Source organism: Sinohyriopsis cumingii, chromosome 8 (genome assembly GCF_028554795.1).
Source record: "Sinohyriopsis cumingii isolate HCF-2022 chromosome 8, ASM2855479v2, whole genome shotgun sequence".
NCBI classification, from domain to species: Eukaryota; Metazoa; Mollusca; class Bivalvia; order Unionida; family Unionidae; genus Sinohyriopsis; species Sinohyriopsis cumingii.
This window is the reverse complement of record NC_142968.1, coordinates 47,318,839-47,335,147: the sequence shown is the minus strand read 5'-3', so window position 1 is coordinate 47,335,147 and position 16,309 is coordinate 47,318,839. Positions and strand designations below refer to the sequence as shown.

Sequence of the window (16,309 nt, the reverse complement as noted above, 5' to 3'; positions counted from 1 at the left end):
AAAACAATTATGGACGGATGAGAAAGCATCGGAGGAAGTGCGAACAACATACCAATATGTTGTTGATCTCCGCAACAAGCTGGAAGAGGTTTCTAAATTGGCTCAGGAGACTCTCTGTGACGCAAGGGGGCGTCAAGCCAAATATTACAACAAAAGGACGAAGGAACGTCACTTCGAGGTGGGTGACAAGATGTTGTTGTTGCTACCGTTAGAGCACAACAAACTTCAAGTCTCATGGAGGGGACTATTCGTGGTAACGGAGAGAAAGGGTAGACAGAACTACCGTATTCGGGTAGGAGACAAAGAGAAGTTGTACCATGTAAATCTCCTGAAACTTTACCTTGAATGAAAAACCCCAACATATTTCGTGGTTGCTACGGTTGTAACGGAAGAAGTCGACGACAACGGAGGAAAGACGGAAGTCCTCCCTAGTTGTCCTTTGACGAGGGAAGAAACCTACATCGACGTTGTGCTTGACGGGACGTTAACGTCAGAGCAACGTAAGGACGTGGAGTCGTTACTCCAAGATTATTCAAGCGTCTTGACAGAACGACCTGGCAAGCTATAGTTGGAGGAGTTCACCCTGAAATTACTAGATGAGAAACCAGTGAAGTAAAAGCCATATCCGCTACCCTATGGGAAATTAGAAACGGTCCGAAATGAAATTCAAGCTATGATAGACCTGGGAGTTATAGAACCCACGGAGTCGGCGTATAGCTCTCCTGTTGTGTTGGTACAGAAGGAAGACGGTACACACAGATTTTGCGTCGATTACAGGAAGTTGAACCGGATCACATAATTCCAAGTGGAACTTTTACCTGATCCTGAGTCCATATTTGCCGGGGTGACCAATGCGAAGTATTTTTTCGAAAATCGATCTGTCCAAGGGATTCTGGCAAATACCAGTTCGAAGTGAAGACAGAGCAAAACTCTCCTTCGCAACTCCAGATGGGACCTACCAGTTTGTAGTCATGCCATTCGGGGTCCAAAATGCGCCGAGTGTCTTCAAACGTATGATGCGAAAACTACTTGAACCATTAAGAGTGACTGAGTTTCAAACCTCATGCACGATTTACTCTTAGCGACAGCTACTTGGGACGATCATATCATTCTGCTGATAAATGTTTTAGAGCTATTTCGACAAACGGGACTTAACGCACGAACATCTAAGTGCCATGTAGGGTTTAGAAAACTAACCTACTTAGGTCATACCCTCAGCAAAGACGCGTTAACCCCAGATAGTTCAAAGTTCGACCAACTTAGGGACGCAGTACGACCGACCACTAAGACGAAGTTCGATCTTTCTTGGGACTGGCAGCGTATTACCGTCGATATGTTGCTAACTTCAGCGCTATTGCAAGCCCTCTGACTGACTTAACTCGGATAAAAGCTCCGACGAAAGTTATAGGGACAGACGCATGTGAACGAGCATTTCAGACGTTGAAGGACAGACTCACGTCAGACGCAGTAGTGAAATTGCCTGATGTGACTCGAGAGCTTGTCTTATGTACTGACGCTTGTGATAGAGGTTTAGGGGCAGTGTTATTACAAGAGCACGGCGGAAGCTTATTCTCAGGTGTATACAGTAGCAGGAAATTGTCAACTGCAGAACGCAATTAGACGGTCTCTGAGAAAGAATGCTTGGCAATTATCTTAGGGATATCTAAATTTCAACGTTACCTGTATGGACGGAAATTTATTTCGGAAACTGACCACCAACCACTCGCCTATTTAGCTCAAGCTAAGTTGACAAATGGACGACTAATGAGATGGTCATTATTTCTACAGCAGTACCAAGTCCAGGTACGATATATTAAAGGCAGCGAGAATGTAGGAGCTGACTGCTTGAGTAGACTAGGGACGTCTGAGGCTAAGGGTTCACCTGAGGTCGTGTAACTGAATCAGATTAGATCTCCAAAAATGTGGAGAGCAAAAATCCCTGATTTTACTCTTCAAGAAGGGGCATATGTGAAGGGACAATTTTCTGGCGATCTAACAAGAATACATTAGTTGAGACCAGAGAACCATTAATTAGATTTATGGAGACAGGCACGTATCATATCGCAATACTACTACTTCTTTGTAATGTCTTTTAGAGGGAGAATTTTGTTCCTAATTAAGCATTTATTTATACAGCAGTCAGACCGACTATTAGGAACACGGTAAACTTTATTTTCATGGTAAAACTGTCACAATTGAATGTTCGCAGAAGCTCTGTAACTATCAAACTACCAGGTCAAGCTGACCCCGACTTTGGCGCGTCTGAAAAAGGCGGCAGAGATATTTCATTCTGGTTGGTTACGTTAAATAAGGGGGCGTGTTTCCCACACAAAAGTTTCTAGGTTTTAAAATCGCCACATCGAAAATTTTAATCAATCTAAGCTTTTCTGCAAGAGAAACCAGAGTAGGCTCCAGGGATTTGCGAGAAATTCCTCGTAAAAGAACTGTTGTCCAAAGGGGACTAGTGTCGAAAGAAACCGACGGAATAATTTGGCGATTAGAGGGAGGAACATTGAAAGCAAAGGTAGTGTGACAATTCCATGTAATTTGTTGATGCCATATATAATGCTTTGCTGAATTTATTTACTTACATTTAAATGAATCTTTTTTCTACATTCGTATAATAATTTGCTTTATGAAATATAAATGTGTTGCGTTTATGTATATGAAGTCGTACATTAATCTTCGTTAGATAAGTTTGACGAATTGTTTGAATTTGTCGTCTTGTTTGCATAAGAATTGGGTTCTAAGAAATTAGTGCTCTACGTTAGTTAATATGATTACGAGAATCCGTGTGAATTCACCGAATTTAGAAGATTTCACTATGATTAAGAGTAGGTGTGTATTGACTGAAATAATATAGTAATTGATGTAATGTATCCCATTTATTCGCTGTGTAAATTGAGGCTGGCTTATAACCCCAGGCCTCGTGTGGTGTTAATGTGTGATGTAAATGCATAACCAATTAGCCATTTGACTAACTAGGGTCATTATAGGACATGTGGAGTCGATTGATAGCCTTAGCATCTGTCTAACACTGACAGTAAAATCTGATAACGAGGGAGAATAATACAAAATCCCCTGTATCATAAATAACAGGAAATGTATGGTCTCTATTTATATTTATTTAAAAGGGAGAAAATAGCTCCTGGGACGTATGATGTGACTTTATCCGGAGACGTATACTGAGAAGTATAGAGAGAGGTGCTGTGAGACGTATAATCATGTGACGCAATCCTGCGACGTATTAATTTCTGAAACGTGATCTGAGAGTATCCTGAGACGGACGGTGGAAAGTATCAACCTGAGATCCAAGCTTCTGAACAGCTACAGTGGAAGCAGAACTAAATGGGGACGAGCAGGTTATGCAATCGTACAAGACGTTGACACCGATTGTTCACTGGGTCCTATGATGAACTAAATCTATCAGTAAACATATCGGCTATTTTATTTAAATCTATTTGTGTTTCTTGGTAATTCGGTGAAAGTTTAATTTCTAAAAGCAGAGTATACTCCTGATGTAATGAATTTTCACAGTGGTTTTATGTAATTGATTAAATTGTTTGTTTACATCTACGGGGGCTCGTGTTGGTTTGTTCTATATATCTGTTCAGATCTCTATTTATTTCACATATACGTTTCACCACTTATATTTATATTTACTCGAACCGGGCAATAACATCGAGGGCGGTCAACCCCTAGATAACAAAAAACCAAAATTAAGCGGGACACCCAGCAAAAATCACCACCAGAAAACATCCCCGCCTTACAATCATACAATATCGATCTTGTATTATATCGGCTTATACATTAAAATGTTTAATAATTACTCTTTACACACACTGCCAACAAACTTATGTAAGCATTACGTTGTTCTCATATGCCGCCTGAGTGTGGCATGAGATTTCAATATCAAATAAAGATTCTCTTATCTTCTGATTTTTGGTCTACGAATCAAATAGTACTACCAATACAGTGTTCTTCCAATTCCCAAATGTCTCGTTGTATATCAGCAGGAAACGCGAATTCAAACTCTGGATTCCATTTATGTAAAATCATTGTAAATTTCATATTATTCCAATGATTAATAGTCGTTTTTAATGAGAATCACAGTGAAACACGAGACCCACACATGGGCATACCTGTACCAAAATGACGTAGGTATGGCCCCAAACACAAATGCTTATAAGCATACCTGTATCAAAATGCCCAAGGCGTCTAAAAGACTCGATTTGAACAATAGATGGTATGTCAACTTTCGGTGAAAATAAAATTCCCGTGGCGCAGAATGACTTGCATTCCGCATTGTCCCTTTACATACCTTGAGATAATCACGCACATGTCGTGTGATCACAAAATTTGACACATTATACAAATACTACCGTATACATTAACACAAAATAGCTCTTCTCCCTATCTCATTCAAATGGTTTATATGATATATCGTCGGGCGTAGGCTACCAACTGTTTTTTTTTTTGTGCGACACAAACAGGACAGAGCAATAGTCAGGCCGCAAACACAAATAATGGGCATAAAAGACAAATAAATTCTAAACTTTAATCAAATAAAGCTAATGAAGATTGGAGCATATTTTGGTGTTATATCAATATCAGCATATCGGTTTGTATGCGTGATTACAATTAACTTATCAACATGTCAGAACGTCTATATACCCCTTTACAAATGACATTTTACAAGAGTGCTTGAAAAGTACATCCTTGTTTATAATGATCTGCTGCAGTGAAAGAGTCATTGAATGGCTTGTGTGGCTGGGAAGTCAAATGTACAATTTCTAAGAAAACAGCAATTTGATTTTATAGCCCACAGCAAAACGTACGAGGCAATACTGGTAATACAATCGCGCACGACATGTTGGACAAATATAGTTAAAATTACATATAAAAGAAAGGAAACGAACTTTGTAATGTCAAGATGTAGTGAGCACAAGATAATACACCCGAGTACAGAAATTAACGGATGTGCAGTAATTTTCGAAAAGTGTAAGATGATGCACTACACAAAATGAACACTATATTTTGTAATCTTACTTTTCTAAAACGAACAACAACGAAAAAATACCCTCATCAAATTGTTTCCTTATGCAGAGAAAATTCAATGAAATCAGAGCTTGCTATCGTAGCCATACGCCTCTGTATACGGACGACTCGAAAGATGGATACAAAATCTGAGGTGAAGTTGCAAAACTCCATGGAACCATCTAGAGTCGGTTACCAAATGAAGCTTGGTGTTTTGCTGCAGAAACTACAGTCATGCTAACAGCTTTGAACTATCTTGAGACATCTCGACAAACAAATTTCGTCATATTTTGGGATTCCCCTTTCACATTGATAACCTGGTAAAACCTTACGTGTGATGTACCAGATATTACAGAAACATGATGTGCTTATCTGGGATAAGTATTATGTACTGTTAGCTGCCATGTCGCTTTAACAAACAAAGGATAACGAAAAGGGCAGATAAAGCATACAAAGCTGCATTGCGGTCACAAGTTTCTGAATTTATATATATATATATATATATATATATATATATATATATATATATATATATATATATATATATACTGACTTCGACTATTTTATATTTTAGCGTGTTTGTCATACTTTGATAAACATGAGGAATGAAGAAACCACAAACCTATTGAGGAGTTACGTCCTTGATATAGTACAAAGAACAGTGGCGAGATAGTATTGTGCCGATTGCATTTGTTCACACATGCCAGGCAAACCTCCTGAACGGTGCAATCAACAATTCATGTTGCACATGTCAATTTTCAGCATGCGAGACAGTCGTATTTTGAAGTAAACTGTGTAGAGACAGGCACCTTCCCAAGAAAATCTTGGACTTTTTCAGGAAATTTGGTTTATATTTATTTTTTACAAATCGCCATGTTTAAAAATGTGTTTTTTGTTTACCTTTATTTTATGTACATATTGCAGAATGTTAACAACATTACCTTTATATATTATCTTGTTGTAGCCATTGTTTTAATTTATTTCGAACGACTTATATTCCTTACGTTTTGTGCAATTCAAGTTCCCATTTTTTAACCTGATCTTCAGTTTATAGCCATGCTCATGTGCCATACATACATGGTAAGGACTCTTCAGTTTCATGTATAATTAAAATAGTGTTTTTCTAATGCCAATTTAGCTTCCATTCTCTCTATATCCATGCAGGTTTTCTTAGCATGTTTATCTGTGCGCCCAACGAGAACATTCAGAATGCTATCCTTCCTTTTTTTTCCACAAGGTTTATTAGTGCGTTTTCTTATCGTTTATCTGCCAAAACATAAATTATTTCCTGCCACTTCTGTCTGTTCATGTATGATGCAGGCACTTCTGCCTGTCCTATTCCCAGATATTTCTGTTTCTCTGATTATTACCTGGTTCCTCTGCCTGTCCTGGTATTATTAGGCATTTCTGTTTCTCCCAAGTATTGCCAGGGTCCCAATACCTGTTCTGGTATTCCCAGATATTACCGCTTCTCCAAGAACTGGCAATGTCTATCTATCTGCCTTGGTATTTGCAGGCACATCTACTTTCTCAAGTATTGTCAGAGTCACTACGATCATCCCAATATTCCCAGGAATTTCGTAATGTCCCAGCAGTGTCAAGGCACGGCTGCCTCTACAAGCAATATCAAGGCACCAATCTGGATCCAGGTATTCACCGGCACATCTACATAAACAAGTATTATCAAGGCATTTCAGCACGTCCATACATTATCAAGGCACGCCCACATATCCATGTATTTCCCAGGTACAAGTTCATGTTTAAGCATTGCCAAAAGCATTTTTACCGTAATATGTAAACTCAGAAATAAGTATATACAAGTATACACAAGGCACCATAGCTTGTCCAAGTATTCTCGAGGAACTCATATATACGTCCAATTATTTATAGACACCGCAGGTCTGTTTGTCCAATTATTTCAGGACAATTATGCATATCCAAATATTCACAGGCACTCCTGTACCTGTCCAAGTATCCACATCTACCCCTGTCCATCTTCGTGATCTCAAGGCACTTCTTCCTGTCCTAGTATTCACAAGGTACTTCTGCCTGTCCAAGTAATAGTTAGGCACTTCTGCTTGTCGAAGTACCACCGTTGCCTGTCCAAAGATTCGCAAAGCACTTCTGCCTATTCAAGTTTGCTCAATAGTACTTTACCTGTCCAGTTATTGTGGAGACACTCCTCCCTATCCAACTATTCTAAAATTATTGTATTTCAGTCTGTCCAATTTTTCTGGAGGTACTCGTGCCAGTCCAAGTATTCTAGACGTACTCCAGCGTGTCCAAGTATTCTAAAAGGCACACCTGCCTGTCCAAGTATTCTAAAAGGCACGTATGTCCAGTTATTCTAAAGGCACTCCTGCCAGTACAATTATTTTAAAGGCACCTCTGCCTGTCCAAATATTTTTAATGTACTTCTTCCTCTCAAAGTTGTTTTTTTTCTCGATCTTAAGTTCATAACTTAATTACTTATATTTAATTTTTAATAATCTTTTTATCTAAAAAAGTTTTTGTATGTCTTACTTTTTAAAGCTGTTTCATCAATCTCCCCTTTTACCTCCTCTTTGTTTGTCATATATCGAAGATTTGCATATCAAATCTTTTTCTTTCTTTTGTTATGAGGCACTTCTACTTATCCATTACGTCTGTACCCCCGCGTTGTGATGTCACGGAGCTGAACCAACTGACGAATTATCTAGCTTAACTTGGGAGCATTTGACGAATGAGTTAAAGCAGGCATCGAAGTACAGAAATCTCACGAGTTTATTAGCTTAAAATACACGTTCTTTCATTTTCTTTCTACGATCTGAACATGGTCTAAATTTGAGAAATTAGCATTACAGTTGCCAACAACGCAATTAAATGGTTGCATTAACTTTCGCCTGCGATTTTGATTCGCAAATTAAGTTAAAGCGTGGAAGGAGCGTATAGATTTGCAGAAGTATTTTCGGAAGTTAGATATAGACTCAAGGTGAAAGAAATATTCCGACGATATACACTGTCTCACAGAACTAGACACCTTGCATCGTGTGTGTAAATCTACGTCTCCTGATACAATCAGTTTCAACTCGTGTGAGTTCAAAATCCAACACATCACAAAACAATGAACAGTATCCATCAAACGAACTCTTGTTTGTCTACTCCCTATGATAAGAAGATTCCTCTCACTGTAAACCTCAGAAAGAGATAAAATATATTTTGTACGTTCTGCAATAGTGAGGTGTCTGACAATGTGTCTATCCATTTTCCAAAACGTTGTTGTTCCACGGGCACACAATTAGAATTTTAGCGACCAGCAATGAAAAGAACAAATTTGTATTTCATAAGAAATGAGATCCATACATGAAGCAGCCAAATGTAACCTCAGGACAAAGTGGGACATATGTCTCGCTATCTGTTTTACGTAGTTTTTTGAGTTATTTAAAAGCAGTAAGACCTTGAGTTGAAAACAAATAAACCAATACACATTACATGAACTTTTTAATTTCATTTCAGCTAAAGTAAAGCTAGGTAGCTGGAAAAAACAATAAATGATTTAGCACACAATAAGTGACTATATTATATCATGCAAGAATGCAATATTTTATTTTTCATTTCTTATCGTAATCGTATACATTCCATAAATTATTCGATCGTTTCCTTGGTTAGTTACAGCGTCCACAAATGTATAACATTATTTAATCAGTTCCAGAGGTCTGTAAAATGTAATACCAGTGAATTACTGCATTTTATAGATCTATATCAAGTAATTAATTAATTCCAGAGATCTATACTATTTGATTAATTCATTCCAGACGTCTAAAGCATTTAATTAATTCTAGAGATGTGTAACATTAATGAATTAATAACTTCTAGCGTTCCATAACATTTACGACCTCTCCGGTGGACTAGTGGTTAGAGCGTCCGCCCCGGATACGGGACGTCGCGGGTTCGAACCCAGGCCGAGTCATACCAAAGACTTACAAAAATGGTATTAACAGCTGCCTCGCTAGGCGCTCAGCATTAAGAGGTTAGTGTTAGGACTGGTTGGCCTGGTGTCATTCTAATGTGACTGGGTGCTACATGTCTGTGGCATGATGCTCTAGTGCTAGACCACTTTAAACTGCCACACTGGGGGCCCCGAGTGGCCGAGTGGTCTAAAGCGCTCTCCGTTACGGATCACTGCCATCTCACCTCTGTCTGCGTGGGTTCGAGTCTCGGATTCGGCTAATGTGGGTATGTGAGAAAGCCTGCCAGTAGCTTCTCGTGGGTCGGTGGTTCTTTCCGGGGTTTTCCCGGGTTCTTCCTCCACCATTAATACTGGCCGCCATGTATAGCCAATCGCGTGCTGAAAAATGGCGTTAAGCCCTACAACAACAACAACAACAACAGCTGCCACACTGCATACATCGTAGCGATATGACTGGAAAATTGTTAAAGCTACGTTAAAACTCTAAATCACACACTCTAGCGTTCTCTAACATATTTTTTAATTAATTCCAGATATCTATGATATTTAATTAATTAATTACTTCCAAATATATAAAACATTAATTAATTCCAGAGTTCCATAACATTTACTTAATTAATTCCAAAGATCTACGATATTTAATTATTTAATTACCTCCAGAGATCTATAACACTGACGATATGTAGCTGTGGCCACTTGTACAGTACTCAGTTGTTAATGTGAGCACTTGAAGGACCTATAAGCATGAGGTCTAGGGGGTTCACCTCTGACACCTGTTATTCATTACAACCACACATGGCTGTGTATTATTCTCCGAACCTTATTCAGAAATATAGATCTATTCATTATATCCACACATGGCCGTGTATTATTCTCCGAACCTTAATCAGAAATCTAGATCTATTCATTATATCCACACATGGCTGTGTATTATTCTCCGAACCTTAATCAGAAATCTAGATCTATTCATTATATCCACACATGGCTGTGTATTATTCTCCGAACCTTAATCAGAAATCTAGATCTATTCATTATATCCACACATGGCTGTGTATTATTCTCCGAACCTTATTCAAAAATCTAGATCTATTCATTATATCCACACATGGCCGTGCATTATTCTCCGAACCTTATTCAAAAATCTAGATCTATTCATTATATCCACACATGGCCGTGCATTATTCTCCGAACCTTATTCAGAAATATAGATCTATTCATTATATCCACACATGGCCGTGCATTATTCTCCGAACCTTATTCAGAAATATAGATCTATTCATTATATCGTCAGGTGGCTGTGTATTATTCTCCGAACCTTATTCAGAAATATAGATCTATTCATAATATCGTCAGGTGGCTGTGTAATATTCTCCGAACCTTATTGAGAAATCTCGATCTATTCATTATATCGTAAGGTGGCTGTGTATTATTCTCCGAACCTTATTGAGAAATCTAGATCTGTTCATTATATCGTCAGGTGGCAGTGTATTATTCTCCGAACCTTATTGAGAAATCTAGATATAATCATTATATCGTCATGTGGCTGTGTATTATTCTCCGAACCTTATTGAGAAATCTCGATCCATTCATTATATCGTCAAGTAGCTGTGTATTATTCTCCAAACCTTATTGAGAAATCTAGATCTGTTCATTATATCGTCAGGTGGCAGTGTATTATTCTCCGAACCTTACTGAAAAATCTAGATATATGATCCGAAACATCTAGTTATTACTTCGAGAATAGCAACAACAAAAGTAACTAATTTTTTTCATGAAGATGTCTGTGACCACATATACAAGAAATAGAGGTGTCGGTGATGATGAAAATGATTATATATATATATATATATATATATATATATATATATATATATATATATATATATATATATATATATGTGTGTGTGTGTGTGTGTGTGTGTGTTGGACGAAAGGAAGGGAGATGACAGATTGACAGATATATGGCAAAATAAATTTTAATGGAGCATCGTGAATGAAACCTTAGAACAAGGCCATTTAAAAATAAATAAATTATTTAAAAATCAACAAATGATAAAATTGTTGAACACAGTGATCGTATTATACATACAAATATAAATACATATATTACACCTTATATCATGTACAAATTAAAGAACTTAACATATTCTCAGAGACAGATCAAAGTCAGAGGTAAGTGAAAGAAATGAAGGCTGAAAGCTAAATTTGACAAATGATATTAATTGTACTTGACTGACGCAGATAATTATGGATTAGTTAAGTTCGTTATTATTACAGAATGTATGATGCGCATAACTAGACATAAAATCAAAATAGCTTGAGAACTGTAAGAGAAATCTAAATAGGTTAATTCTAATTTGTACTGAATGGTATGTACAAACTCTGGCATATGCGAAATGTAATTTTTTTCAAGCAAGTTAAAACTCTACTGTTTCTTATTTTTTACTTTGACTTTGGTCGCAGTTGGTTGTCCGTCTGTAGGGAACAATGGATAATATTGGTATCCTGTCTAATAATGGTAACGATGTGCAACGTGTAGATGAATTGGTGCAATAAATACAGCCACTACGTCATGACAGGTTTTACCCTGGTTAGTAGCCAATCAAAACTTGCCCGTTACTTGTTAAATCTACTGAGAAACACCTGCCCCCTATTGCGTTAGAAGAGTTTTCATTTGATCTATTACAACTATTCCACAGAAGAAAAAAAAATTCTGAAATTTTTGTTGGGTCAAGATTTCGCGTCCACAAAAAGCTTAACAATCGATTGCTATCAATCATTTGAAAAGGATACTTTTGTAGAAAATATAATTTGACGGCCAGTTAAAGGATACCAAACGGACTAATGACTATAGATTATAGAACTAATCCAAATAAAGAACACAAGAAACCTAAAATTAAGGTAGAGATGTGTTCCAAACCAGGTCATAGTGACCAAAGTTTTCTTGAAGCATTTACAACCAGTGTCCCAGCAGATGTGAAGGACGGACGTAAGGATGAACGGAATAATGACGGACTTCCCGACAAACATCTTCGTCATAAGCCAGTCTTGACCTGCAATACAGCCAACGAATGACATGAAGACCAGGAAATCATTTAATTGGAATAAAATTCTACCGTTTCCGTCTGACCCGAAAAAATCTCGGACGGTGCATTCTCGCCATGTTCCGAACTCTTCTATAAAAAGTAATTCCATCACATACCCCTTAATGCACTTTCTCGAAATATAATGTACTTATTGCAATATATCAAGAGTGCAATCATTAACATGCTTCAAGTTATAAAACAATTAATCCATGACCAATCATGCGAAACTATTTTGTGTTAAACAGAGAAGCCATTATTTTCCGGCAATGAGTTTACATCGATTTTAAGCTTTTATCGTTTAAGTTAAAACTACACTCAAACTTGCAACGTGACTATTTGTAAAATGAGGTCAAGATATGGCATTAAATCCAAGTTTTGAAACCTGTAGGTTATAATGACATTGTTTTTCCTTTGTTCATAATATACTCGAGGATAAAAACAGCTAAATGCAAAACATTGCAGATTGGAGTTTCTACAGTAGGTCACCGTAACCTACTTTTTGTAGTGATGAGCTTTACTTTCCAAGGTAAATAAACTCATCAGGTTGCATGACATCAAGGTCAGACAAACACAAGCGAAGTTCAGAAACGTGACACTGATATCTTTGCATGTGTAAAATGCTTCCTTCTTTTCGCCCTTATGCACTGCAAGCGAGACAAAATTAGCAGCCATTTCACATTTGCAAGAAAATATTAAAAATCCAGATTCTTCTCTTCTCATCTGACTAAATGTGCTGGATTTCAAAAGATATGACAACACGCAAATCGAGATGGCGTTGCACTTGTGTAGTACTATATAGTATCGTTTCCAACCTCAACACCATCTGTTTATACGTCAATATGGAAATGTGACTTCACTCTCATATTTTTGAGGTACACTTTGCAACAAATCTTCATTTAGCATTTGATTGCATCAATTTTTACGAACGTCAGGAAATTAAATGCCATACGAAATGTTTGAAATACATTATCATAGTGTTTTTCTTATCTTAAATGCTATCACGAACAGCTAACCATGTATAAAACAATTCCTCTACAAAATTTTATTTTTGACAAAGTCAAGATTTCTATACAATGTTGGGTCGAATGTTAATTTTCCTAAAAATTCATCTCTTGTTCTATTGTACATGAGTTCTTCCATGCAATCCAGAGCAAAGTATTGGTAATTCCAGTAAAATTTGTTGGCAAATAGTTCTGGGCGGGAGTATAGCAAAGGTAGATCACCCACACCAAACACGCAGATGAGACGAACACGCATGCCGTGACAAGGCCAGTTAAACATTCCCATACCCCAGTTTTTAAAACGGGTCAAGAATGGTTTCGAAATAGGGTCGGTCTCTGGTTCACCTGGAAAGACATAACAATAAAATCTCTTAGTTCTGTCACTTAAGTTTAAGAAAGTGCATGTATTTGCTTTGGTTTAAAAATATGCAGTATTATAAGATACATCCAAGTTAAGTTAGTATAATTCAAGTATAGCGGGCAGTAACTCTATTGACACTATAAGGCACAAGAACTCGGATCAGGTTATCTCTATTTAGAAAATGCAACACTTTTTTTCCATTTCCAAAGATCAAATTTTTTTTACACGAGTTTTAAACAGGAGTGAAAGCTTCAAAATCACAATTCTCCTCTCACCCCGAGACTTCAAACAAGCTAAAACGAGTGTTAACAATGTGTTGGCATCCATTAGTCTCGAGAGACGATGGAACTGCGCCCATGAGAGATGTCCCAGTTGGTGGTTGTGCAGCGTCTGCTGTGGCTAAGTAGTCCAATGCGGGAGTGGCAGTCACTGTTGCACTTGCTGTACTTGAAGGTTGTGTCAGGTGTTGGTTGAAGCTGCTTCTTCTTCCTCTGCGATCGTCTTTCATCAGCTAGCAAGCGTTGCTTGTCCTCTCCGGCTTTCAGACCAGTGATCAGAGCATGTTGCCAGCTTGATCTGTCTAAAGCGAGCTCTTCCCAGGTGTTGACATCAATATCAAGGGCTTTCATGTCGTGCTTACAGACATCCTTGAAGCGGAGATGTGGCCGTCCGATCGACCTTTTGCCAAAGGCGAGTTCCGAATAAAGAATGTCTTTGGGGATCCGTCCGTCATCCACCCGACGTACATGGCCCAGCCATCTGATGCGACGTTGGCGGAGGAGTGTGATCATGCTGGGAATCTTGGCACGCTCGAGCACCTCGTTGTTTGTTACTCGATCGCTCCAGGTGATCCCGCGAATGCGTCGGATATATCGCATGTGAAAGGCGCTCAGTCTTTTCTCTTGTGAGGCGTACAGAGTCCAGGTTTCACTGGCATACATGAGAGTGCTTAGCACGCATGCACGGTACACGGTGATCTTAGTGTTCATGGTCAGCATGCTGTTGTTCCACACTCTCTGCGACAACCTGGAGAGAGTTGTTGATGCCTTTCCGATCCGTTTGTTGAGCTCAGCATCGAGCGAGAGGTTGTTGGTGATGGTAGAGCCGAGATACATGAACTGACTCACCACCTCAAGTTCGTAGTTGTTGATGATGATGCTTGGGGGGGTCCGCGTCCTGAACCATCACGTTTGTTTTCTTTAGGTTTATGGTTAACCCAAACTCATCACATGCTTTAGCAAAGCGGGCCATCAGGCGATGAAGCTCAGCTTCTGTATGGGTGGCTAGAGCAGCATCGTCTGCGAAGAGCATGTCCCTGATGGTTACTTCACGCACTTTGCTCTTTGCCTTCAGTCGTGCCAGGTTGAACAGTCTGCCGTCTGATCGTGTGTGCAGGTAAATCCCTTCTGAGCAGGACTGCGAAGAAGATGCCGAAGAGCGTGGGGGCAAGGACACAGCCCTGTTTAACTCCACTGCGGATGTCAAAGGGGTCGGATGTTGAGCCATCATACTGCACTGTGCCTTTCATGTCATCGTGGAAGGACTGGATCATGCTTAGCAGCTTTGGAGGGCAACCAATTTTCGCCAGGATTTTGAAGAGTCCGTCTCTGCTGGCCAGATCGAATGCCTTGGTGAGGTTTATAAAGGCCAGGAAGAGGGATCTGTGTTATTTTTTGCATTTTTCCTGCAGTTGCCTGACAGAGAAGATCATGTCGATTGTGGACCTCTCTGCACGGAACCCGCACTGCCACTCTGGGTAAACTCTGTCAGCAAGCGTCTGCAGTCTGTTCAGGATGACGCGTGCGAAAACTTTACCCACGATGCTGAGTAGTGATATGCCCCTGTAGTTGTTGCAGTCACTTCTGTCGCCCTTGTTCTTATACATGGTTATGATGTTAGCATCTCTCGTGTCCTGAGGCACTGCCCCCTCGTCCCAGCACTGGCAGAGGAGGTCGTGCAGGTGTGTGAGAAGCACGCTACATCCACACTTGATGAGTTCTGCTGTGATGCCATCCTTCCCTGGGGCTTTAACCTAGGGACAGTTTCTCTAAGGCCTTCTTTAGTTCATCTACAGTAGGTTTCTCGTCCAGTTCGGCCATTGGAGGGAGGTTTTCAATGGCGTTGAGGGAATCATTGTTCACATGGTTCTCTTTGGAGTACAGTTCGGAGTAGTATTCCACCCAACGCTCCATCTGCTTGCCCTTGTTGTGGATGGTATCGCCTGTGGCAGACTTCAGTGGTGATGTCAGTTTCTTCGTGGGACCCATTGCTTTCTTTATGCCATCGTACATGCCTCTGATGTTTCCAATATCTGCCGCTGACTGGATACTCTGACAGAGCTGAAGCCAGTATTCATTGGCACACTGCCGTGCTAATCTCTGCACTTTGCTTCTGGTAGACCTGTATGCCTGTAGTGTCTTCTGACAGGGGGATCGCTTGTATTGCAGGTGAGCACTGCGACGCTCGTCTATGGCTGGCAGGAGTGTGGCAGAGTTAGCCTCAAACCAGTCATTGTTCTTTGATTGCTTCTTACCAAAGATCTGTGTGGCTGTGCTGTATACAGTCTCTCTGATGTAATCCCATCTTTCTTTGGCACTGCCGTTGGGGGGTTCTGAGTCAAACGTCTTGGAAAGAGCATATGTGAATTCCTCAGCCTTGTCTGGATATGATGTCTTGCTCACATCAATGCGTGGTTGACCCTCTTGCCTAGAGCGGTGGATCTTCTTTGGCTGAAACTTCATTTTGCAGCACACTAGCGAGTGGTCGGTGTTGCAGTCAGCACTGTGGAAGGTACGGGTAAGAAGCACACCCTTCATGGCTGACCGTCTTGTAATGATCAAGTCCAGCTGGTGCCAGTGTTTAGACCGGGGATGCC

The 16,309-nt window shown here is 39.5% G+C and overlaps 1 protein-coding gene across 5 annotated transcripts in view; it reads right to left on the bottom strand.

The window, feature by feature from the left end:
* Positions 1-8,504: 8,504 nt before the first annotated feature.
* The window catches only part of LOC149793429 (beta-1,3-galactosyl-O-glycosyl-glycoprotein beta-1,6-N-acetylglucosaminyltransferase-like), a 99,264-nt gene continuing 91,459 nt past the window's right edge, over positions 8,505-16,309 (bottom strand). For all 5 annotated transcript variants that reach the window (XM_089967411.1, XM_089967412.1, XM_089967415.1 and 2 more), the window contains one exon: positions 8,505-13,418. In XM_089967411.1, coding sequence (XP_089823537.1) covers positions 13,105-13,418 — 314 coding nt within the window. In that variant the 3' untranslated portion in view covers positions 8,505-13,104. The remainder of the gene's footprint in view (positions 13,419-16,309) is intronic.